This window comes from Heloderma suspectum, chromosome 3 (assembly GCF_057233095.1).
Source record: "Heloderma suspectum isolate Gila_16-S chromosome 3, 16-S_ref, whole genome shotgun sequence".
NCBI classification, from domain to species: domain Eukaryota; kingdom Metazoa; phylum Chordata; class Lepidosauria; order Squamata; family Helodermatidae; genus Heloderma; species Heloderma suspectum.
This window is the reverse complement of record NC_139460.1, coordinates 314,567,503-314,593,888: the sequence shown is the minus strand read 5'-3', so window position 1 is coordinate 314,593,888 and position 26,386 is coordinate 314,567,503. Positions and strand designations below refer to the sequence as shown.

General features: G+C 47.1%; 1 protein-coding gene across 1 annotated transcript; it reads left to right on the top strand.

Moving 5' to 3' along the window:
* The first annotated feature begins 2,826 nt into the window (after window positions 1-2,826).
* Window positions 2,827-25,190, top strand: ZMAT3 (zinc finger matrin-type 3). The gene is made up of 5 exons (XM_084842079.1): window positions 2,827-3,114; window positions 8,471-8,590; window positions 13,870-14,036; window positions 14,192-14,295; window positions 24,795-25,190. The coding sequence occupies exons 1-5, from the start codon at window positions 2,842-2,844 to the stop codon at window positions 25,004-25,006; spliced, it is 876 nt and encodes a 291-aa protein (XP_084698205.1). The 5' UTR covers window positions 2,827-2,841; the 3' UTR covers window positions 25,007-25,190.
* The last annotated feature ends 1,196 nt before the right edge of the window (window positions 25,191-26,386 follow it).

The window sequence follows — 26,386 nt, the reverse complement described above, 5'->3', positions numbered from 1 at the left end:
TGTGCTGGATCAGACCAAAGGTCTGTCTAGTCCAGTATTCTGTTCACACTGTGACCTTCTAGATGCCTGAATGGGAAGCTCACAAGCAGGACACGAGCACAATAGTACCCTCCCACAGGGATTCCACGGCAACAGATATTGGGGCTGTTCACACAACTCACCAACCCACACTTGGTGGTTGAGTGTGGGTTGTTCACTGAACTGTGGGTTAGCATGTTGTCTGAACTCAGGAGATTTTCTGCAGGGCGGCTTGTTAACTGTGCAGTGTGGCTTGTTAACCACCCTGAACAACCCAACAACAAACCATGAGTTCTCAATGTGGCTTATTTGAGCTACACTGTATGGTTAACAAGCCACCCTGCAGAAAATGGCCTGGGTTCAGACAACATGCTAACCCACAGTTCAACAAACAACCCACAGTTCAACAAACAACCCACAGTTCAACCACTGAGTGTGGGTTAGCATGTTGTGTGAACCCAGTCATTGTCCGGGTTTGGACGATCATGGGGGGAAAAGAAGCCATTGTGGCTTCTCACCCCACCCCTGTGCATGCTGCGCATGTGCCCATTATTTACATAATTACCTGCACTGCAGTGTGCGGTGGGATGGTGGGGGTGGCTTTGTATCCGCCCTACAACCCGCGACATGCTGCGCGCTGGGTTTGCACAACATGCCAACCCACGCTGCAGTGCGGGTAATTATGTAAAACAGCAAGCATGGGGGCGGCAGGAGGTGCCACAATGGCTTCTTTTCCACCTGTGATTGTCTGAGCGCCCCCCTTCAGAGGTACACAGCCTCCAATACTGGAGATAATCTGTAGCCATCATGATTAGTAGCCATTGATAGCCATATTGTCCATGAACTTGTGCAATCCCCTTTTAAAGCCATCCAAGTTGGTGGCTAACAATTTAAATAAGCCGAGGATGCAGTTGAGGATGCAGGTCAAATCTGATTAACCTAAACACCTGATCATTGGGAGTAGGGTGTAAGCTGAGTGTCTCTGAAAGCAGACTTTTCCTTTCTCTCATATAAATGAATGAGTGCTATTCAGGTTTATGTGAGAAGGGTAAAATGCTGCTGTTAAGTATAATGTTGCAGAGTGGGACAATCCTCATCCACCGTCTTACATTTTTTTAAAAAAGGATTTTGCTCAAAATCTCATTTAAGTCAATGGGATTTTTCCACTGCTGCCTCTATTTAAATCAAGGACCAAATAGCAGCCAGGTTAGTACATTGCTTATTTTCTTCCCAGCATGTAACAGATATTGGTGTGTTCTAAATTTGTACCTGACATTCAAACAGATATTCTCTGCCTTTTTTCTTGCAGTGGGTGCAGTTCACCATTTATGGTATTCCTGGTGAATATTGTAGCTCTTGATGCTGCCTGATTCTATGCTATGATTCTTATTATATTGCTTTATTATGATCTTATTGTTTTATCTCATTTGAGTGTTAGCTGACTTGAAACTTATGCAAAAGGCAGGATATGAAATCCATAAATAAATTTCAGTAATTAATAATAACACAGAGCAAACTGTCCTAGGGCTGCTGATCACCATCTGTTGGTAGAGCTCATCTCATCTGCCAGTGGATGCTAGTTCATCTTGCATACAATTAGGCTAAAATCTGGCTAACACCTCCCAGTCTGTGATTCCCCACGCAAGCCGTAGCTGACTTGCTATGAGAAAATAGAAAGTTCATGAGTGTTCTGACTGCTTAGAAGGTCTCTGTCAGCAACAGAATTTTGACAAAGGAGAATGATAACCTTTTATGAAGGACAAGGCCAGCCCTACCCTTAGGCAAAGTGAGACAGCTGCTTCAGGCAGCAGTTGCTGGGGGGTGGGGAGTGGCAGCAAGGGTGTTGGAGGACAGAGCTGTGCACCCCCTAGTTGGCCTGCTGCCTTCAGAGATGTGATGGAGGATGCTGTCCCATTGCCAGTGTTGAAGTAAAATTCAACTGCCAGCCTGGTCAGCTTCTGTATATGGAATTGGGGATGGTCCTTCATCTCAGGCAGCAGAATATCTTGGACCACCCCTGATGAAGGAAGTGAAACGTCAGTTTGATTGGAAGGAAAAAAGATTGGAGGAGCTCCGCGCAGCGAGCGAGAGAAGAGGCAGAGATGGTGGGAAGCTGAGTGGGAAAAGCGCCTTGGAGGTAGGAGGAGTAAAGGGACAAAGGAGCCCATGCAGAATGTCTTGGACTACAACTCCCATAATTTCAAACTGTTGACCATGCTGGCTGGGGTTGGTGGGATTGTAGTCTGAAACATCTGGAGGGTGCCAAGTTGCCTACTCCTGGGGGAGACGATGGGCTGATAAGTGGGGAATTCAGAGAAGGTTGGGTGGGCCCTGGGGGAAAGAAGGGTGGAAGAGAAGATTGAGGAAAGCCATTCCAGTGAGAAAAGAAGCTGTGAGGAAATCTCTTTAAGGCAGCCTTTCCCAACTTGGTGCTTTGCAGATGTGTTGGACTTCCAGCATCCCATGTTCAACATATCTGCAGGGCCCCAGGTTGGGCCACACTGCCTTAAAGGGACAAGAGTGGCTGAATGTTAATGGCTGGAGTGCAGTTTCAGAGGCTGGTGGACACTGGGTTGGGCTATGATGGGCATGGACTGCAGGGTGGGGAGAAGAGGTGGCCTGGCTGGATTTCACATATTGATTTGAACTAACAAACCAAATCTTGGGCTGCAGGACTCTAGTAAGATAAACTACCCCAACCCTTTGTGCCTCTGAAATTTGCTATTGGAGGCCCCTGTCTGATTGAACTTCTCTGTGTTTCTGGTCCAGATCAGAAGTCATCTTCTGTCTTCAAAAGAAGCATGCCTGAAGGTTTCTCAGCCAATGATCCTCTTGCAGCAAGCTGGCCTTCCTCCTCCTCCCCCTGAGAAGCTTCCATCTCTTCCTATGTCAGTGGCCACCAGGCCCACAGCCAACTTGCTACTCTCCCCACAGAAACCTCTTGGACTGGGGCCATCTTTGCCGCTTGCACAAGCTGAGGAACTTGCTACTGGGGTGGAGCAGGACCCAGTGCTGGAGGAATTATGCAAGCCTTTATGCTGCAGGCTTTGCAACGTCACCCTGAATTCTGCACAGCAAGCCCAGGCTCATTACCAGGTGAGGAGGAAGGTGGGGAAAATCTCCATTTCCGGGATCCAAAGGCTGCTTGTTCTTCCTAAGGTGGCGCAAGTGGAGGCATGAGCTTCCCTGACTGTAGCTTACCACCTGAGTGGGCAAGAAGATCTAATACTCTGTTTTGTGCACTCTTCTGTTGTGGTGTAATATCATGGCTAAGAGATTGAGCCACAAATAGTCCAGTCCAGGCACTGTTGAATGAAATGGATTATCTAGATCCATTTCAATCGGGCTTCATGCCTGGTTTTGGAACGGAAACTGCCTTGGTTGCCCTGTGGGATGACCTCTGCCGGGAGAGGGACAGGGGGAGTGCGACCCTGTTGATTCTCCTGGACCTCTCAGTGGCTTTCGATACCATCGACCGTGGTATCCTTCTGGATAGGTTGTCTGGGTTGGGAGTTGGAGGCACTGCACTACAGTGGTTCCGCTCCTACTTGGATGGCCGATTCCAGAAGGTGGTGCTGGGGGATTATTGCTCTGTGCCATGGCAATTGTGCCATGGGGTTCCACAGGGCTCTATTTTATCCCCCATGCTGTTTAACATCTACATGAAACCGCTGGGGGAGGTTATCCGGAGGTGTGGGCTGAGGTGCCATCAATATGCGGATGACACCCAGCTCTACCTCTCTTTCTCATCAAAACCAGGTGAGGCAGTGGCTGTTCTGAATCAGTGCCTGGGCACGGTAATGGACTGGATGAGGGCCAATAAACTGAAACTCAATCCAGACAAGATGGAGGTACTGTTAGTGGGTGGTTCGTCTGCCCAGCTAGGTGATATTCAACCTGTTCTGGAGGGGGTTGCACTCCCCCTAAAGGATTACGTCCGTAGTTTGGGGGTGCTTTTGGATCCAGAACTGTCACTTGAGGCACAGGTGAACTCAGTGGCACGGAGCACTTTTTATCAACTTAGTCTGGTATACCAACTACGCCCTTATCTGGACAGAGATAGCCTAGCTACAGTTATCCATGCTCTGATAACTTCTCGTCTGGATTACTGCAATGCGTTATACGTGGGGCTGCCTTTGAAAACGGTCCGGAAACTTCAGCTGGTCCAAAATAGGGCAGCAAGATTGTTAACAGGGACTGGCCTGCGAGCTCATATTACGCCAGTACTTTTCCAGCTGCACTGGCTGCCAGTCCATTTCCCGGCCCGATTCAAAGTGCTGGTATTAACATTTAAAGCCCTTAACAGCTTGGGGCCAGGTTATCTGAAGGATCGCCTCCTCCCATATGTGCCTGCCCGGACCTTAAGATCATCGTCAGCCCTTTTCCGTGAGCCCCTGCCGAAGGAAGTGAGGCGGGTGGCTACTAGGAGAAGGGCTTTTTCTGCTGTGGCACCCCGGCTCTGGAATGAGCTCCCTAGTGAGGTTCGCCTGGCACCTACATTGTATTCCTTTCGGCGCCAGGTGAAGACCTTTTTATTTTCCCAGGCATTCTAAACTTTTAGCTTTGCTGTTTTAAATCTGTATTTTAAACTCCTGCACTGCTGCTAGTTTTTATTGTGGTTGTATTGTTATATTGTGGTTTTAATGTTCTTTATATTTTAAATTGTTTTATTGTGTGCTCTTTGGTTTTAATTTTTGTGAACCGCCCAGAGAGCTTCGGCTATTGGGCGGTATAGAAATGAAATAAATAAAATAAATAATAAAAATAAAATAGGGAAGCCCCTAGTTCAAACCTTACCTGTGCTATGAGCTCACTAGGAGGCCTTAGGCAAGTCAAAACTCCATCTGCAATATGGGAATGATAATATTGGCCTACCTTGCAGGGCAGTTGTAAGGATTACTGTAAGGAAGACAATATATGTGAAACACTTTGACCACTCAAAGGTGGTGGTGGTGGTGGTCCTCCTCCTCCTCTCAACTTCTGCCTCGGGAAAGAGCCTTGCCCAAGAGTGGGCCACTATGTTTTTTACCCATCCTACAGGACAGCTTTCTTGTATGATTCCTAACCACTTGGAGGAGGGGAGGGTTCACCCTAATGCTGTTGACGGTCACAGTAACTTGCACAGAATGAAAGAAAGCATCCTAAAGATGGTTATGTATATAGGCACAACGCAAACCTACGTTACTGGTGTGAAAATACACGAAATGAAGTGACATTTATTGACCAGTAACTATAACTGCAGTGTGTGCAATTTTAGACGCTCAACGGGAGGCTGGTCCTTTGACCCATTCATATCTATTTTGTGTTCCCAAAATTGTGCCTATTAACTGATAGTCTTAAAATCCCAATGAAAAACCCCTACCAGGCTGATGAAGATAAAGGAGCTCCACTCATTCTCCCTTTGTTTAATATGTTAAGGTTTGCCTCAGCTTCCATAGGAAACACCCCTGGCAGTCCTTTTCTTTTTGTGTGTATGTCAGGGGTACAGAATCTCAGCCTGAAGGAAGAACTTCATTTCGACGCTTCTGAGGGCTGCATTCCAGAATTGGGCAGAGCCAAATACCAAAACAAGAACAACTGAAATGATCAAGGGGCTGGAGCATCTCCCCTATGAGGGAAAGTTACAACAGCTGGGATTGTTTTGTTGTTGTTTATTCGGTCAGTCGCTTCCGACTCTTCGTGACTTCATGGACCAGCCCACGCCAGAGCTTCCTGTTGGCTGTCGCCACCCCCACCTCCCCCAAGGTCGAGTCCGTCACCTCCAGAATATCATCCATCCATCTTGCCCTTGGTCAGCCCCTCTTCCTTTTGCCTTCCACTTTCCCTAGCATCAGCATCTTCTCCAGGGTGTCCTGTCTTCTCATTATGTGGCCAAAGTACTTCAGTTTTGCCTTTAATATCATTCCTTCAAGTGAGAAGTCTGGCTTTATTTCCTGGAGGATGGACTGGCTTGATCTTCTTGCAGTCCAAGGCACTCTCAGAATTTTCCTCCAGTACCACAGTTCAAAAGCATCTATCTTCCTTCGCTCAGCCTTCCTTATGGTCCAGCTCTCGCAGCCATAGGTTACTACGGGGAATACCATTGCTTGAACTATGCGGACCTTTGCTGTCAGTGTGATGTCTCTGCTCTTCACTATTTTATCAAGATTTGTCATTGCTCTCCTCCCAAGAAGTAAACGTCTTCTGATTTCCTGGCTGCAGTCAGCGTCAAGAGACCTCCAGAAAATTAGAAACATTGGAGGTAAATTCCAGGCAAAAATGGGTATGATTAAAAACAAAGATGTCAAGGACCTAACAGAAGCAGAAGAGATCAAGAAAAGGTGGCAAGAATATACGGAAGATCTGTATAGGAAGGATAATAATATCGGGGGTAGATTTGACGGTGTGGTCAGTGAGCTAGAGCCAGACATCCTGAAGAGTGAGGTTGAATGGGCCTTAAGAAGCATTGCTAATAACAAAGCAGCAGGAGATGACAGTATCCCAGCTGAACTGTTTAAAATCTTGCAAGATGATGCTGTCAAGGTGATGCATGCCATATGCCAGCAAATTTGGAAAACACAAGAATGGCCACCAGATTGGAAAAGATCAACTTATATCCCCATACCAAAAAAGGGAAGCACCAAAGAATGTTCAAACTATTGAACAGTGGCACTTATTTCACATGCCAGTAAGGTAATGCTCAAGATCTTGCAAGGTAGACTCCAGCAATTCATGAAACGAGAACTGCCAGATGTACAAGCTGGGTTTAGAAAAGGCAGAGGAACTAGAGACCAAATTGCCGATATCCGCTGGATAATGGAGAAAGCCAGGGAGTTTCAGAAAAACATCTATTTCTGTTTTATTGACTATTCTAAAGCCTTTGACTGTGTGGATCATAACAAATTGTGGCAAGTTCTTGGTGGTATGGGGATACCAAGTCATCTTGTCTGCCTCCTGAGGCATCTGTATAACGACCAAGTAGCAACGGTAAGAACAGACCACGGAACAACGGACTGGTTTAAGATTGGGAAAGGAGTACGGCAGGGCTGTATACTCTCACCCTACCTAGTCAACCTGTATGCAGAACACATCATGCGATGTGCTGGGCTTGATGGAAGAAACATTAACAATCTCAGATATGCAGATGATACCACTTTGATGGCTGAAAGCGAGGAGTAGCTGAGGAACCTCATGACGAAGGTGAAAGAAGAAAGTGCAAAAGCTGGGTTGTGGTTAAACCTCACCCCCCCCCCCCAAATTATGGCAACCAGCTTGATTGATAACTGGCAAATAGAGGGAGAAAACGTGGAGGCAGTGACAGACTTTGTCTTTCTAGGTGCAAAGATTACTGCAGATGCTGACTGCAGCCAGGAAATCAGAAGATGTTTACTTCTTGGGAGGAGAGCAATGACAAATCTTGATAAAATAGTGAAGAGCAGAGACATTACACTGACAACAAAGGTCCGCATAGTTAAAGCAATGGTATTCCCTGTAGTAACCTATGGCTGCGAGAGCTGGACCATAAGGAAGGCTGAGTGAAGGAAGATAGATGCTTTTGAACTGTGATGCTGGAGGGAAATTCTGAGAGTGCCTTGGACTGCAAAAAGATCAAACCAGTCCATCCTCCAGGAAATAAAGCCAGACTGCTCACTTGAGGGAATGATATGAAAGGCAAAACTGAAGTACTTTGGCCACATAACGAGAAGACCCTGGAGAAGATGCTGATGCTAGGGAAAGTGGAAGGCAAAAGGAAGAGGGGCCAACCAAGGGCAAGATGGATGGATGATATTCTGGAGGTGACGGACTCGACCTTGGGGGAGCTGGGGATGGTGACAGCCGACAGGAAGCTCTGGTGTGGGCTGGTCCATGAAGTCACGAAGAGTTGGAAGCGACTGACCGAATAAACAACAAAAAGGGGGTTGGACAAATTCCTGGAGGAAAAGACTATCAATGGCTACTAGTCTTGATGGCTATGTGCTACCTCCAGTACCAGAGGCAGTGAGCCTATGTACACCAGTTGCTGGGGAACATGGGTGGAAGAGTGCTGTTGCACTCATGCCCTGCTTGTGGGTTCCTGGTCGACAGCTGGTTGGCCACTGTATAAACAGAATGCTGGACTAGATGGACCCGTGGCCTGATCCAGCAGGGCTCTTCTTATGTTCCTATGTTCTTACCAGCATATTTTAGCTTAAAGCTCTTACAGCCAGTAACTAAGCCTTAGGAGAGGCATTTCAACATTTTAGAATGGGAAAAAACTGCACAAAAGCTGGGAAAACACCAAGTGACCGGTGGTTGGGGGAGGGGGTGGAGCCAGGGGAAAGGGCCTGGCCTTCTGGGAAAACCCAGTGGGCCAGACTGGCCCCTGAGGGGGGCGGGATTGTATATATATGTGTGAGTGTGTGTATATTATATGTATAACTTGTGTGTGTGGTGTATCTGCCTATGACAGCTGTTAACCAAGCTCTCTTTCTAGGGTAAAAACCACAGCAAGAAACTTCGGAATTACTATGCTGCCAATAGCTGTCCAGCACCTACCAGAATGAGTAACTCGCTTGAGCCAGGCACACATCCGATGGTTTCCCTTCCAACCCAGGCAAGTGTGCACAGGACTGCAGCCTTGCAGTGCAATCCTGATTGATTGATTAATTGATTGGATTTATTAGCTGCCCATCTGGCTGGCTGCCTGGCCACTCTAGACAGCATACAATACTAATAACAAATTTACATAATCAACTGAACAAAACAACACTGCTCTAAAAACCCTAACCCACCCCAAATGCCCTCCTGAACAGCCAGGTTTTTAAAGCCTGGCAGAAGCTCATCAAAGATCCTGGACATATCTACTCAAAAGTAAGCCCCATTGAGTTCAGTGGGACATGCTCCAAGATAAGTGCATGCACTTGATTGTAGCTTTAATGAGGCAAGAATATGCACGTCTTCCCTTAAGAGAGAGGGCATGTCATGTCATGTTGCTTTTAATTTTGTTTTATCCTGCTTTGAAGTCCACAATGTATTTCTTGTTCTGTTCTACTATAAGCTGCTTTGATTGTCCTACAGAAGTGGAGTATAAATATTAAACGTAGGGGCAAACACTTGAGTATTTGTATTTAAAGGGTCTGATTTTTAAACAAATTATTTAAATAGTAACTCAGGAGACAACTACACTTGGAATAGTGTAGTACTACTGGGACTGTTTAGCTTGGAAAAAAGGCAAGAAAGGGGAACCATGATAGAGGTGTACAAAATTATGCATGGTGTGACTATCCCTCTCTCATAATACTAGCACCTGGGGTCATCCAATGAAAGTGAGTGGTAGGAGATTCAGGACAGGTAAAAGGAAGGACAACTTCACATAGCACATAGTTAAACTATGGAATTTGCTACCACAAGATATGGTGATGACTGCCAATTTCAATGGCTTTAAAAGGGGATTAGACAAATTCATATTTATTTATTTATTGCATTTATATCCCAACTTCTTTCCTCTTGCAAGGAACCCAAGGTGGCTTACATTATCCTCCTCTCCATTTTATCCTCACAACAACAATCCTGTTAGGTAGGTTGGGCTGAGAGTCTGTAACTGGCCCAAAGTCACCCAGTGAGCTTCCATGGCCGAGTGGGGACTAGAACCCGAATCTCCCGGCTCCCAGTCCAACACTCTCACCACTACACCACGCTGGCTCTCCAAATTCATGGAGGATAAGGCTATTAACAGCTACTAGTCATGGTGGCAATATGCTGCCTCCAGTATCAGGAGTGGTATGTCTATGTATACCAGTTGTTGGGGAGCACAAGTGAGAGTGTGCTAGTGCACTCCTGCCCTAATTTGGGAGTTTTCCACAGGCAGGTGGTTGGCCACTGTGAGAACAGAATTCTGGACTAGATGGATCCTTAGTCTGATCCACCATGGCTCTTCTTCTGTTTTTTTCCCTGTGTTTGTTCTCATCTCATCCCATCCATATGACTTTGGCTAGGATGGTGGTGCTAACTGTTCTGAATCCTCCTGTCCTACTTCCGGGTTTCTTGTACTACTAGTAGTAGTCCCAATCCATGTACTATTGAGCTGAGGATAGGCCAACATGAAACAACAAGCATGATCTAGCTAAAGTTAAGCACTTATGAAGCCTTGAACCAGATCACCCCTTGGATTGATAATGTGGGGAGATCCAATCTCCCCATGTAATTTATAGCTTACTCCTGAAATGTCCATGTTTGTCTGGAATTGTTTACAAAATTTGAGTTATTCATTGGAACATAAGAACCTAGTTCTTAAGGGTTAAAGAGGAAAATGATACAGGTGCCTGTATATTTTCACCTCTGTGGCTAATAACAGCTCGGGGAGGGCAGAACTGAATCAGAGCCGTGGTGCAGCGGAAAGGATTAGATTGTCCCCCACATGCTACAGCACCAATCCTGCCCCCGCCATAATTGAGGAGAAGAAAATTATGGTGAGGATATCCAGTCATGGATCTCTGATGTAATCTTTAGTTTATTTGTTTAGTGAATGTATTTCCCAGCCTTTTTCTATTATGGAACTTAAGGCAGCATACATGGGGTTCCCAGGTGGTCACCCTTCCAGGCACTGACCAGCCCCAGATCTACTTAGCTTCATCAAGATGGCTGCATCATGTGCCCACAGAACATATCCTGGGATCATGCTGGTTCCTGAATGTCATAGAGTGATAGAGTTGGAGGAGGACTTCTAGGCGATCTTGTCCAACTTCCTGTTCAATGCAGGAAACCCAGAGCTAAAGCATCCCCAATGGAGAGTCGTCCAGGCTCTGATTGAAGACTTCTAGCAAGGGAGAGCCCACTGCTGCTCTAGGTAATTGGTTCCGTTGTCAATTAGAATAGAATAATGCCCCAAAGGTCCTGTCAACACTCACTGGTATGGAGGTTGGCAGTCACATTTTAGGTATCTGACAATTGGGGGAGTGAATATTTATTTTCAGACATTCATAAAACTTCCTTAGGATCGTCAACGTTCAACAGATTTTGCACATTCACTGTAAGATATATGTGAAAGACTTGTGTGGGTTTTTTTTTACATTTAGATATCTGATGTTCTTTGAAAACAAAGCTTTTCAGAATTCTTGAGTGGAGCTTCTGTGTCCTCATTAATGTTTATCCTTACCATGTGCTCTCAACCTTACTAAGGGCCTCTCCTAACATTGGCCATCATGGAATGTATTTTTGAAGTGGTCCTGTGGGTGCTTGCATGTGAAAACTTATGTGTCTGAATTGGTTGGCTATATTGGCACATGATCTAGCCAAATTAAACACTTGGAAATCCAAAAATAATCCAGTGGAGCACATGCTTTAATCTCTCCTACTGAAATCCATGGGTCTTCACTGCTTAACTCAAGAGGGGTAGATGTGTTAGTTTGGTGCGGCGCCCTAAAGGGTAGCAGATGTATTGTTGCATAAGTTTCCATGGGTTAGGTGCCATCAGAAGGAGTCTGTGGAAGCTTATGCCACAATAAATCTGTTAAGGGCACCACTCTTTGGGCCAGTTCTCATGACACGTTGGGTCTTCAACCAGAGGCTGGACAGCTCTTCGTTGGGGATGCTGTAGCTCTGGGTTTCCTGCACTGAACAGGAAGTTGGACAAGATGGCCTATTATTCCTCCTCCAACTCTATCATTCTTTGACATTCAGGACCCAACATGATCCCAGGATATGTTCTGAGGGCACATGATACAGCCATCTCAATGAAGCTAAGTAGTGGGTTAATTTACCTGCGATGACCTATGGCATGTGCTGGCTGCCGTCTTGAATATGCAAGCCCCGCCTGGGGGTTGCCGGGGGTTATGCAAGGTTTTTTTTAATGCAAACCCCCCTCTGCTGCCTGGGTTTGGACGGCATGATGGCTGAGTTTGCACAGCACGCTAACCCACACTCAGTGGGTGAACTATGGGTTAGCGTGTTGTCTGAACCCAGGACGTTTTCCTCAGGGTGGCTTGTTAACCATGCAGTGTGGTTTACTTTTCTCAAACAAGCCACCTTGAGAACCCATGGATTGTTGTTGGGTTGTTCAGGGTGGTTAACAAGCCACACTGCATGATTAACAAGCCATCCTGCAGAAAATGGCCTATGTTCAGCCAACACGCTAACCCACGGTTCAACAACAGCTCACACTCAACCACTGAGTGTGGGTTAGCGTGTTGTGTGAACAGCCCGAACAAGTCATGGCAACCCCCAGCCAGGGCTTGGATATACACAATGGTGGATGGCATGTGTTATGGTGCCCCAAGGGTTAATTAATCCACAGTGGGCTGTCATGTCATCCGAACTGGGTCAGTGTGTCCAATGCTTAATTGTGTCTGGATTTGTGCCCTTGCTTTTTTTTAAATTAAAAAGAAAAGAAAAGAATCTCTGGGCAGGAACCAATCATGATCTAGTTCATTCACCGGACCCTAAAGAAGTTGTGTTTGAGGGCATGTAATACAGTACTTCACCATCATTTTTCATTATTCCAAAGAACTTCACATATATTATCTGAATAATCCTCACAGCTGTGTTCAGGCACAATGAATTAGCTGAGCGTTTCCCTCTTAAATACAGCCCAGCCTCTGGACAAGCCACTCTTTCTCTTCTCTTACACTAGGGATTGGCAACTTGAGGCCTTCCTGTTCTTTTAGCCTACAACTCCCATCAGCCCTAGCCAGCATAGTCAGTGGTGAGGGATGATGGGCATTGTTGGCCAAAACATCTGGAGGACCACAAATTGCTCACCCCTAATAGACCAACTTTAATATTCTGCCAACCTAGCAGTTCGAAAGCAAGAAATTGCAAGTAGATAAATAGGTACCGCCTCGGTGGGAAAAGTAACAGCATTCCGTGCACCTCGGTGTTCAGTCATGCCGGCCACATGACCACGGAAGTGTCTTCGGACAGCGCTGGCTGTTCGGCTTAGAAATGGAGATGAGCACCACACCCTAGAGTCGGACACGACTGGTTGGGGACACCTTTACCTTTACCTTTAATAGACCAACTGAAATCCTGCTACAGGCCTACATATTTATAGCATGGCTGGCTCCATGTTTGAGGGGGACCCTTAGCAAACCACCATTTGATGGGCCCCCTCCTACCTCAGTGAGCCCTGGCAAGCTTACTTGGCAGTAGTGGCAGCAGCACTCTGAATCAGGTGGCTGGAGAGGGTGCCACTTACATTTCCTACAATGCCCTGGGGTGACACTTCCCTGGGAGTATTGTGGGAAATTAAAATGGCAGGCCCAAGCATATTTAAAAAATGGGGCCTAGCGCAGATGTTGGAGGTAGGCTGTGGCAGCTGCCCAAGAATGCTGCATCCTGGCACTGGACCTGATTTATAGCCCTGCCAGGAAGCTGTGTAGAACCTTGTTAATAAACCTGTCACGTGACTAGTACCTATGCAGAGCCAGACTCAGTAGACAACAATGATGCTCTGAGATGGATTAATATTTCCATATTATAAATGGGGAGCTGAGGGCAAATAGAGTGCGACATGTCTAGAGGCACCCAGTGTATTCACGTTTGTTTTTTAAACTGAGGCTTCCTGGCTCACAGCTTATTCTCTTAACTACTTCACTACACTGGCCCTCATTACTATATCCTCTGGTACCAGGAGGAACCACAAATGCAGGCCCCTTTCTCATTTGCCACTTGCTACACTTCAGTTGGTGAGGGCACCTGGAGAAGGGCCTTTGAGGGTAAACTCAGGTAGATACCTCAGGGTCTTGGTAGATACATGTGGGAGGAGGCAATCCTTTGGGTTGTGAGGTACCACATCATTTAGGGCTTCAGAGGTCAAAGCCTTGTAAGTACGCACACTTCTGTTTTTAAAGAATGAACTGCCTTGGTGTGTTGTAACAGCTTTTGCTTTCTGTGCAGGGGGCTTCCTTGAAACCAGGGGGGCGAGTGATCCTGGCCACAGAGAATGACTACTGTAAATTGTGCGATGCTTCGTTCAGTTCGCCAGCTGTGGCCCAGGCTCACTACCAAGGGAAGAATCACGCCAAGAGGCTGCGCCTGGCCGACGCGCAGAACAACTCATTCTCGTAGGTATTGCTGAACATTCTCAAGCGTGGGTGGTTATGACTCCCCAAAAGCTTCCGCTAACCTCTTCCGGTGATGTCAGTAAAATATATCTCCTCTCCTTCTTCCCCCCATCCAATTTTTTTGTTTTGATTTGGTTTAATGTCTTCAATATCAGGGAAACCTCGGACATGGTAGGCAAAAGGAGGGTGCGGAAGGAAGGGAACGAATATAAGATGATGCAGAACAGAAGAAATGTATATGCTGTCCAGAACAACACAGGTACTTCCACTGTTTGTATCCCATTATACAGATAGTTTTATTTACAGCTGTAGCTAGAGAGCCCATTTAGTGTAATGTCAGAGCCAGGTCTGGGATATAACTGGCTGTACCCTGAATAAGAGATTCTTCTTTTCCAGAATCACTGCAGTTAATGATCAGATCCAGATCTGGAGCTGAAGCTTGAGTCTGGGACATAGCCGGTTGGAGGTTTCCTAATATATTTTTAAAGCTCTTTCCAAACAAAGTGTGATGTAGTGGTTAGCATGTCAGTCTAGGAGCAGGGAAACTCAGCTTGAAATGCCCGCTCAGTCATTAATCTCACTGGGTAACCTTGGACCAGTCACCATCTCTCAGCCTAATCCTCACAGGGTTGTTGTGAGGATTAAAAAAAAAAAAGGGGGGGGGAGAAGAATCATGTATGCTACCCCAAACACTTTGGAGGAAGGGCAGGATACAGTTTTACATTTTAGTTTTTCAGTGTCTGTTGTTTTAAATCTGTTACTGTATTTTAAATCTTTGTACTGCTGCTAGGTTCTGTTTGGTTATTATTTTTATTTCATACTGTAGTTTTAAACTTTTATGTTGTATTTTATGGTTTTAATTCTTATGAACCACCCAGAGATCTTCAGCTATTGGGTGGTATAGAAATGTAATAAATAAAAAATAAATAAATAAAACTATAATAAATAACATTTAAGGCAGATCCTTCTGACAAGCTTATAATACAGCGAACCAAGAAAGAGACAGAATTGATACAATAGGAAGGCAATGAAGGAAACATTTAAATGATGAGTAGAAGTCAGGGTAAACGAAATAGGTTGGTTTGGATAATCACTGCCACTTAAACAACAGGCCATGGGTTATTTGAGGGTTGTTTCCCCCTCAAACAAGCCATGCTGCCCGGGTTTGGATGCCCAGGCAGGTAATTAGGCAAATGGCACCTGGCCTGCACCGTGGCTTAAACAAGCCACTGTGGCTTGTATAAGCCACAGTGATTGTGCACACTGGACCTCATGTCTTCAAATACTGCTTAAAAATCAAAATGGATGAAGATGTTTGAATATCAGAAGATAGGGCAATCCAGCGATAAAGTACAATGGAAAAAAGGGGCAATGGGTACAAATGGGGGATAACAGATAAGATTTTGTGTTTGACCTGAAGTAAATTACAACTGAAAGACGAGAGTGAGAAGGAGCATAAAGGTTACATCTGGAACACGAGTGTGAGAAGGAGCATCAAGATTACAACTGGAAGACAAGAATGAGAAGGAGCATCAAGATTACATCTGGAAGACGAGAGTGAGAAGGAGCATCAAGATTATATCTGGAAGACGAGAGTGAGAAGGAGCATCAAGATTACATTTGGAAGACGAGAGTGAGAAGGAGCATCAAGATTACATCTGGAAGACGAGCGTGAGAAGGAGCATCAAGATTACAACTGGAAGACGAGAGTGAGAAGGAGCATCAAGATTACAACTGGAAGACGAGAGTGAGAAGGAGCATCAAGATTACATCTGGAAGACAAGCGTGAGAAGGAGCATCAAGATTACATCTGGAAGACGAGCTTGAGAAGGAGCATCAAGATTACATCTGGAAGATGAGAGTGAAAAGGAGCATCAAGATTACATCTGGAAGACGAGAGTGAGAAGGAGCTTCAAGATATACAGTCAGGGCCAGAAATATTGGAACAAGGATAACTGTTTTGGGAGTTGGCCTCCTGTATACCACCACATCAAAGTTGAAAGGAAACACACCCAGATGGGAGTAAAGTCAGGACTTTCAGCTGTAATTCAAGGGGTTTGACAAAAGTGGGGCACTAACCATTCAGGAAGGACAGCCAGTGGCATACACCCCGCCCCCATCATTGGTGGCTCATAAGTAATGGAACAAACCAACATCATTTCAAACTTAAGGATCGCCTTTAATACCTGGATGAAATTCCTTTGCAGTCAATGACTGCCTGAAGTCTGGAACCCATGGACATGACCAAATACTGAGTTTCCTCCCTCGAGATGCTTTGCCAGGCCTTTACTGCAGCTGCCTTCAGCTGCAGCTTGTTTGTGGGTCTTTCTGCCTTCAGTCTTGTCTTCAGTAAGTGAGAAGCATGCTTTATTGGGTTGAGATCAGGTGACTGACTTGGCCATTGAAGAACATCCCACTTCTTTGCCTTGAGAAACTCTTGGGTAGCTTTTGCTGTATGTTTTGGGTCATTATCCATCTGCAATATGAAGCGGCATCCTATCAGTTTGGCAGCATTTGGCTGAATCTGAGCAGATAGTATAGCCCTATACACTTCAGAATTCATCCTGCTGTTTTTATCAGCAGTCAGGTCATCAATAAACACCATTGTTCGTTGTTGTTGTTGTTCAGTCGTTCAATCGTGTCCGACTCTTCGTGACCCCATGGACCATAGCACGCCAGGCCTTCCTGTCCTGCGCTCTCTCCCGGAGCGTGCTCAAGTTCATATTCATTGCATCCGTGATGCTATCTAGCCATCTCATCCTCTGCCGTCCCCTTCTCCTTTTGCCTTCAGTCTTTCTCAGCATCAGGGTCTTTTCCAGGGAGTTTTCTCTTCGCATTCGGTGGCCAAAATATTGGAGCTTCAGCTTCATTATCTGTCCTTCCAATGAGCACTCAGGGTTGATTTCCTTTAGGATGGACTGATTTGACCTCCTTGCAGTCCAGGGGACTTGTAAGAGTCTTCTCCAGCACCACAGTTCGAAAGCATCAATTCTTCGGCGCTCAGCCTTCCTTATAGTCCAGCTCTCACAGCCATACATTACTACTGGGAAAACCATAGCTTTGATTAGACGGACCTTTGTCGGCAAGGTGATGTCTCTGCTTCTTACTATGCTGTCTAGGTTGGCCATAGCTTTCCTCCCAAGGAGCAAGCGTCTTTTAATTTCATGGCTACAGTCACCGTCTGCGGTGATCTTGGAGCCCAAGAAAGTAAAATCTGTCACTGCTTCCATTTCTTCCCCTTCTATATGCCAGGAAGTGATGGGGCCAGATGCCATGATCTTTGTTTTTTTAATGTTGAGTTTCAAACCAGCTTCTGCACTCTCCTCTTTCACCCTCAACAAGAGGCTCTTGAGATCCTCTTCGCTTTCTGCCATTAGGGTGGTATCGTCTGCATATCGGAGGTTGTTGATAATTCTCCCAGCAATCTTAATTCCGACCTCTGATTCATCCAACCCGGCATTTCTCATGATGTACTCTGCATATAAGTTAAATAAGCAGGGTGACAATATGCAGCCTTGTCGTACTCCTTTCCCAATTTTGAACCAATCGGTTGTTCCATGTCTGGTTCTTACTGTTGCTTCTTGACCCTCGTACAGGTTTCTCAGGAGACAGGTAAGGTGGTCTGGTACTCCCATCTCTTTCAGAATTTGCCACAGTTTGTTGTGATCCACACAATCAAAGACTTTAGCGTAGTCAATGAAGAAGAAATAGACTTTTTCTGGAATTCTCTTGCTTTCTCCATGATGCAGCGAATGTTGGCGATTTGATCTCTAGTTCCTCTGCCTCTTCTAAACCCAGCTTGTACTTCTGGTAGTTCTCGGTTCGCATACTGCTGAAGCCTAGCTTGTAGGATTTTGAGCATCACCTTGCTGGCATGTGAAATGAGCACAATTGTGCGGTAGTTTGAACACTCTTTGGCGTTGCCCTTCTTTGGAATTGGAATGTAAACTGACCTTTTCCAGTCTTGTGGCCACTGTTGAGTGTTCCAGATTTGTTGGCATATTGAATGCAGCACTTTAACAGCATCATCTTTTAGGATTTTAAATAGCTCGGCTGACCCGGCTCCATTGGCAGTCATACATGCCCATGCCGTAACACTGCCTCCACCATGTTTGACAGATGATGTGGTATGCTTTGGCTCATGAGCTGTTCCTTTCCTTCTCCATACTTTTCTCTTCCCATCATTCTGGTACAAGTTAATCTTGGTTTCATCAGTCCATAGAATCTTATTCCAGAACTGGGCAGGCATTTTTAGGTGTTTGCTGGCAAAGGCTAATCTGGCCTTTCGGTTCTTGAGCGTTACCAGTGGTTTGTTGTGAAGCCTCTGTATTTACATTCATAAAGCCGTCTCTTGACTGTAGATGTTGACAGTGACATGCCTACCTCCTCAAGAGCATTCTTGACCTGGCTAGATGTTGTGAAAGGGTTCCTCTTCACCATGAGCAGAATTCTGCGGTCATCCACTTTAGTTGTCTTCCGTGGTCTGCCAGGCCCTTTGCTGTTGCTGAGCTTGCCAGTTAATTCCTTCTTTTTCAGGATGTTCCAAACTGTTGTATTGGCCACTCCCACTGTTTTTGCTATCTGTCTGATGGGTTTAATTAGTTTCCTCAGCCTAATGATGGCCTCCTTCACTCGCATGGACACCTCTTTGGACCTCATGTTGGGAGTTCCAGTGAACAGCTACCAAATGCAAATGTAACACTCAGAACCACCTCCAGGCCTTTCATCTGCTTGATTGGTCATGGGGCACCCAGGAAACAGGCCACACCTGGCCATGCAGCTGCTTGTCAGCCGTTTGTTCCATTACTTATGAGCCACCAACGATGGGTGTGTGTGTATGCCACTGGCTGTACTTCCCGAATGGTTGGTGCCCCACTTTTGTCAAACCCCTTGAATTACAGCTGAAAGTCCTGACCTCACTCCCATCTGGGTGTGTTTCCTTTCAACTTCAGTGTGGTGGTGTACAGAGGCCAACTGCCAAAACAGTTATCCTTGTTCCAATATTTCTGGCCCTGACTGTAACACAGCAAAAATATAAGAAGGAACCAGAGCATGAAGACTTTTATAAGCCAACTCAAGGAGTTCAAACTGAATGCTAGGTGCAAGGGATGGCTGGGCTACAACTCCTATCATCCCTGACCATTGGCTATGCTGGCTGGGGTTGATGGGAGTTGGGGTCAATAAGAGCTGGAGTCATCAACATCTGGAGGGCCACAGGTTTCCAGCGTCTGCAGTAGGGGAATGGAAGCCAGTGTAAATCCAGAGAAAGAGAAACAGGAGTAAAACATGAGAAACAAGAAAGACCAATCTAGCTGCACAATTTAAAATACAGAAAAGTGGTTGAAGATAAGAAATAGAAAACCTTTACAATAATGAACCATTGAGAATATAAGAGTTAAGCAGAACCTACAAGGTATCAGGCAGAAGAAATACTGAAACTGGGACATAATTTAAAAGTTGGAAACAACAGGATTTAGCTGTAGCAGAAATGGAAGAGTTAAACGCATGGGCACCAAATTATGAACTTGTGAAGGAGATACAGATAGAGATCCCTCAAAGAAATAATTTTTCAGGTCTCCTCACCTGCACACTCCTTTTGCTCTAAAAATCAAACCCCTCCCCACTTTGTACACTTTTGGAGCAGATCTGGATTTCAACAAATGGGTCTGGCCCGTTGTGTGTCGCTTGAGCTTTACAATGCTGACACCTGCACCCAGTGCTAAGCTGCATGTTCTTTCATAGAATCATAGAATAGTAGGGTTGGAAGGGGCCTATAAGACCATCGGGTCCAACCCCCTGCTCAATGCAGGAACCCAGGTCCAAGCATTCCTGACAGATAGCTGTCCAGCCTCGTCTTGAATGCCTCCAGCGTGGGACAGCCCACCACCTCCCTAGGTCATTGGTTCCATTGTTGCATTGCTCTAACAGTCAGGAAGTTTTTCCTGATGTTCAGCTGGAATATAGCTTCAAGCTTGCTCACAGTGCACCAGGCCCCGACTATGGGCTGTGAATGTGATGCAGTTGTAAAGGAAGCATGTAGAAGATGCATAGAGCAGGACGTTTCTAGCACGGGTAGAGAAGGAACATTTTAGAGTATAGGTATCTAACCGATGGCCCACCGGCAGGATCTCTCCCCATTAGCTCTATCAAATTTTAATAGAAGTATGTTGTTAAAAAAAGGAAAGAGAAGGCAACAGCAGAGCTGTTATAGCCTCACAAACGGCAGATGTTTATAGATTAAAACCCGTGTATAGATTTTTCTGTGGGGGAATGCTCTCATGGAAAACATTCCTATGCATAGAAACCTAGCACGTGAGGGAATTCATGATGTGAGAGATCCGTGATCTCTCTCTTCGAAGTGTATTTAAAAAATGCTGCAGAAGCGTGGGAGGTGTGTCTCATGGCTGGGATGCTGGAGGAGTAGATTTAAAAATAGAATAGGAATAGAGCCAGTATGGTGTTGGACTGAGACTCAGGAAATCTGGGTTCTAGTCCCCACTCAGCCATGGAAGCTCAGTGGGTGACTTTTAGAGTTGTTGTGAGGAGAAACTGGAGAGGAGGAGGACCATATACGCTGCCTTGGGCTCCTTGCAAGAGGAAAAAGGCAGGATATAAATATAATAATACATAAATAAAAACAAAAATGGTTAGTGGTATGGAAAACACATCATATGACAGGGGTGGGCAGATCGTGGCTCTCCAGATGTTGCTGGATTACAACTCCCATCATCCCTTTGGCTAGGAAAAAAGGTGGGATACAAATGGAACAATAATACATTACATTTAAAAAAAAACATTTCCCAGATTTAAATCTCTCTCTCTGCACCCCTGGAAGCTGCTATTAGCCATGATGAGGAAAGATGGGTGCAATATGGAAACCTGCAGTCTTTCTCTCATGGTGGCTAACAGCAGCTTTGGAGGAGGGGACAGTTTCTATCAGGGAAAGTGTTAAACCCCCTTCTCCTCAGTGTTACAGCCCCAATTCAATTTGCTCTCCCTGTGGCTGCTTTTTGTGTTTTCAAATAGGGAAATATGATCAGGGCTGGGTCCAGGGGACCCTTGGCAAAGTGCTATCCTATGGGGCCTATCCTGTGGGGGCCCTTCTATGTTGCTGGGCCGCCCCTGTCTCCAGGCTAGTGTGGTGGCAGTTGAAAAGCCGCCATTTAAATTTCCCACAATGCTCTGGATTAATGGTGTGTCAGGTGGTTAGGGCATTGTGGGACATTTTCAAAATGGCATCTTCTTAGGCCTAGGCTTGTGGTATGGGGAACACAGGGCAGACCTCAGTGCCAGAGGACCCTGATGGAGTTCTAGAATACTGGATGCTTACCCTGGGCCTGGATTCGATCCATAGATATCCTGAGGTGGTTACAGTAGAAACACTGGTTTACCACTTTATCTTAGGTTTGTGTGAACTAGGCCATAGTATTCCCTAGTAGCTTGGAAGAGGGAAGGGAGGAGGGGCAGGCTGCTTTCACTTGGAATTGGGCTGACGGGTGTGTGTGTGGGGGAGTTATGGGAGCAGGAATGGGTGATAAACAGTGAACAGGACAGAAGTGCTGTTTGGGAGGTAGCAAAGCCCGTGGGTGGAGTCCTGCACTGCTTTTGTGATTAATCTTTCTTGTGCGAAGTGTTTGGCCTGAGGTTCTGAACCTTAAAGAAACTAGGCAGTCTTTGCTGTAGAAAACTAGGGTTGATAGCACTGAAGAGGGTTTTTTCCTCCTCTGACTTTTGCTGACCCCTATCTGTCTGTCTACCTTCATCCTCTCAGCATCCAAAGTTGCTTGGGTTCATAGGCCTCTTAGCCAGCCTTGGTTTCTCACCTCATATTTTAATTTACCATCTGCTCTTCTCTGCCACCACTCCAAGCAGGGGCAGTTTTCTACTCTGTTTCCTTGACTTAAGGCCAGGTCATTGGACTTCTGCCGTACCACTCTTGAATCTTCTTTGTGTCACTGTCGTTAGACACCCTCCAAGACCATCTGTTGTGGGAATCCTTCCCCCTGCCCCTGGCATTTCAAATGCTGAACTTTCATAAGTAATCCAGGAGATGGACAGTCTGCTTCTTTGTTTTGAATGGGTCAGGAGGTACTTTGGTTTGCTCAAAGAGTGGCTAAAATATCTGCAGAAAACTTTCTTCTTGTTTGGGTGATCTTCTCCCGAATAGAGACTACGTGCAGTAAGGGAACTGACATTGGCTGGGTTCACACAATACGCACAACACATTGTTGAACCATGGGTTAGCGTCTTGTCTGAACCCAGGAGATTTTCTGCAGGGTTGCTTGTTAACCACACTGAACAACCCAACAACAAACCATGGGTTCCCAAGGTGGCTTGTTCAAGAAAAATAAGCCACACCACATGGTTAACAATCCACCATGTGGAAAATGTCCTGGGTTCAGGCAACACGCTAACACACCTCAGGTGGCAGATTGCAAAGGGTGGTGGATCCTGTGTTCCCTGCTGTTGCCAGGAGATCTGCATGTTGTTGAACTGTGGGTTCAATAAATAACCCACAGTTCAACAACCCACACTCAACCACTGAGTATGGGTTAGCATGTGTGTGAATCCAGCCATTGTGTCTTTTTCCCCATTGAGCATGCCTGTTCTGCTTCTGTGCATGCTTGATGTTCACAGATAAAACATGTTTTCAGCATAAGTGCATACAATTCACTACTTGTAGGTCAAACTGCATAATCCAATTATTTGACATACCATTCAGGCATTGGCTTGCATATGTTGGATTCTGTGTGCTCCAGTGTATGCGTATGTTACACCCACATGTGGATATCTGGTGAAGTCTGGTGGAAGGGATGGGGAGGCGGCCAAATACTCCCAGTGGGTAGTGCGGAAAGGACGGTGCAATCTAACTTCTAGGGCCAGCCCAAGGCATTTTGCTGCCTGAGATGGAGTAGCAAATGTCAGCCCCCCCCCCCCCCGCCCCCAAGTCAAAGTACATAGTAGCTTAGGCCAGTCAAGTTATTTTGGCACCTGAAGCAGAAAATCTCACAAGCACCTCTCCCCCTTCCTGGCAGTAAAAATATAATCACAATAAATGAAATAACTAATAATTTGCTGCCCTTCATGACACCCCAAGTCTGCTGCCTGAAATGGCAACCTCACTTTGTCCAATGGTAGCATGAGCTCTGCTCACTTTCCCACAGCATATGGCACTGGGGAGAAGGCAGGACCAGCTCTTCCATGCATTACATGCCTCAGGTGGCAGATTGCAAAGGGTAGTGGATCCCATGTTCCCTGCTGTTGCCAGGAGATCTGCATGTCCCACCATTGCTCCAGAAAGCTGCGCTGGCTGAACTCCCACGAGAGTGTCTGGCACAGCTCTCTGGAGCATGACCCACCTGATGCCTCGCTTTGAGGACCCCTCAGAGCACGGCACTGGGCGGGTAGACCCTCTGGGAATCCTCGCCGGCTGCTCAGAAGAGAGAGCAGCCAGCGCAGCTCTCCAGAGAGCATGGCCCGAGTGCCTTGCTGTGAGGGGTCCTTCCTCAGAGTGAGGCACTGGTGGGAAGGTGGCCTGGTGCCACCTCTCTGCCAATGCCTCGCTCTGAAGAAGTACCCTTCAAGCGGGGCATCGAGGGAGAAGAGAGGCCTGTGGTGTGCTACCACCGCCATTGTGGGAGGAGGGGAGGGAGGAGAGGGGGAGGTCGCTGAGGCCTTGTTCATGCACCCTGCAAGTGACAGCCAGGAGAGATTCGCCCCTTATGTGGCATATAAACATAGCGTATGGACAAACCACACGGGCAGAACCCTTTCTTTGGTCTGGCACGGAGGCAGCAACACTCCTGGGGAATGTGAGCAAATGTGGTTATAAGTTCTTCAACTTAGTCTCGGTCGGGCTATTTCACCCCCCTTCCCCTACAGTGTCTGTTTTGTTGCTTGTGTCATTTGTAGCAATCTGCTCTGGGGGCATCTTAGTACGGTGCACTGTAAAGTTTTCCTCACTGTTTTGTGGCCTATTGTGGCCTATGTGTGGGTCAATCTGTGGCAGCAAGATGCACGTGGATGGGTGATTTGATTATATCCCAGTGTCCACCTTAGGGAGGTTCATGCTTAAGTAGCCTCCTTACACCTCAGAAGTGCCGAGGAGGTGCTGGGCTTGCAGCCAGAAAGTGCTCTCATGGAGGAACCATCTACGAAAATTGACAGGCCGTACACGTGGCTGTCAGCACCCCCAAAAAACACTGCCTCCGTTGTGCAAATAAAGGTGTCTGTATGTCAGTGGAAGCTGGTGGCTCCGATGTCATTGGGGCGGTGAATCCGCTCCAAGTTTCAGTCAGAACTGTAAGGAGCTACCCAAGGTGCTTCGTCTGTAGAGTAGTGACTGGTTCTGACAGAAACCTGGAGCGGATTCCCCGCCCCACTGACATCGGAGCCACCAGCCTCCACTGACATACAGCCACCTTTATTTGCACAACGGAGGCAGTGTTTTGGGGGGTATGGTATCCTGTGGACCTGCTTTTCATCAACAGAGCCTCCATGTGATTGCAGTGTGGCCAAGAGCCCTGTGGCAGCCACCCAGTGCTGTGGTTGCGATGTGGGCTGAAGGTCTAGGTTCAATCCCCGGCTTCACCAGGCAAGGCTAGGAAAGAATCCTGCCCCAAACCCTGGGGAGCCACTGCTGGTCGGCGTGGTCAGTCCTGGGCTAGAAGGACGGAGGCTCTGACTCCATAGGTGGCAGCTTTCTCGGTTCCTCCCTGGCTGGACTAAGCGGGCTGTTCTTCTTCTTCCGTCCTGCAGGCCCTTATTTCAACCCGCGCTCTCGCCAGCGGATCCCGCGCGACCTCGCCATGTGCGTCACCCCCAGCGGCCAGTTCTACTGCTCCATGTGCAACGCTGGCGCCAGCGAGGAGGCGGAGTTCCGGCAGCACTTGGAGAGCAAACAGCACAAGAGCAAAGTGTCCGAGCAGCGGTACAAGAACGAGATGGAAAACCTCGGCTATGTACAATGAGACATGAGACCCGCTAGCAGCAGCTTCTCCCCCGCCCCCACCTAGTAGGGAGCAGCTTCTCTTGCCTGCTACTTGCCACGTGCCCTGCTTTTGTGCTCCGTGCCTTAGGAGGCCTGCTCCCCAGCTCTCTCCGTGTGTTTTTTAACAACCCGCAAACCTAACGGCGAAATAGGTGAAAAGAAAAACGGGTTTTGTGTTTTTGAAATTCCGCTCCCACTTGGCAGGCGTAAGCGCTGTGGGATGCCAAGCGTTCCTGTTGTGTTTGTCCGTTAGCTGCGGCTCTTCACTGCCTTCAGAGGGGCCCGTGCTTCCTTGCCCCCTGCCCCCGCACACCCCTTTGCATGAGTGAGCTTGGCCTGAGAAGCGCCAGAACCACAAAGAGGCACAGCCAGTTGCACCTTCTCCCCTGCACCCCCACCCACAGCTTAGTTCCGCCTTCCTCCTGCAGCTGCAGAAAGGGCAGTTGGAGGAGAGAAGAGCTGCAGAAGGAGTCATAGCTCCGCAGACAAGCCATAACTCACTGGAGGAGCACAGGATTTGTGTACGGAAGGTCCCAGGTTTGATCCCGAGCGCCTCCAGTGTTATAAACGGATCTTTGGTGACAAGGGGTGGGAAACTTCTGTCTGAGGCTTTGGAGAGCCGTTGCCCATCAGAGTGGCCAGTACTGGCCTAGATGAACCAGAGGACTAAGTTGTTATAAGCCACCTTTGTATGTTTGTTGGCGAAAGGTATAGAGGGTGCTGTGGGCAAGTGTTTGGAAAGTCTACATGGCGTCTGGGTAGGACTTTCAAGGGTTAAGTCAGGGATGGGGAACCTCAGGCCTGGAGGCCAGATCCAGCTCTCTGGGGGTCCCAGTCCAACCCTCTGGGGGTCCCCAGGAGGCCCCACTCCTTTCCCCCAACCACCAATTGTTTGTGTCAGTCCTGGCTGCCGGCAAACAGCAGCAATAACTCACTGCCTGATAAGCCAGGTTGTAAACCTGTCCAAGGCTAGGAAAGGAGGAGGCTGGCAATCAGTCCTCTGGCCTCTGGGAGCCTCTCTGTCTTAAACGGACAGAGGCTCGCCTTCGTCACTCTTTGACATGAAGCTGCCATTGGTCTGCTGGGATCGGTGGAGCTTCGCCCCCTAAATCCTCTGGGGAAGCTGCAGCCAGGCATGGCTCCTCCACAAGGGGCGAGGGAGCTCGGGCTACTTCTGTTCTAGTCCCTACCCCCTGGTCTGGAGCCTGCCATTTCCCTTCATCCTCAGAGGAGTCCAAGGGAGGCATGACAGTTTGGTAGTTTCCCAGCTTTTGTGCAGGTTGAAATGCCTCTCCTAAGGCTTAGTTACTGGTAGCAACAGCTTTAATCTACATTATGCTGGTAGTTTTTATTTGGCCCC

Coding starts and splice junctions, on each gene's coding strand:
- ZMAT3 (XM_084842079.1), top strand. CDS start 2,842: ATGATCCTCTTGCAGCAAGCTGGCCTTCCTCCTCCTCCCCCTGAGAAG. Junction 14,037..14,191: donor GCGCAGAACAACTCATTCTC/GTAGGTATTGCT, acceptor CTTCAATATCAG/GGAAACCTCGGACATGGTAG. Junction 14,296..24,794: donor TGCTGTCCAGAACAACACAG/GTACTTCCACTG, acceptor TCCGTCCTGCAG/GCCCTTATTTCAACCCGCGC.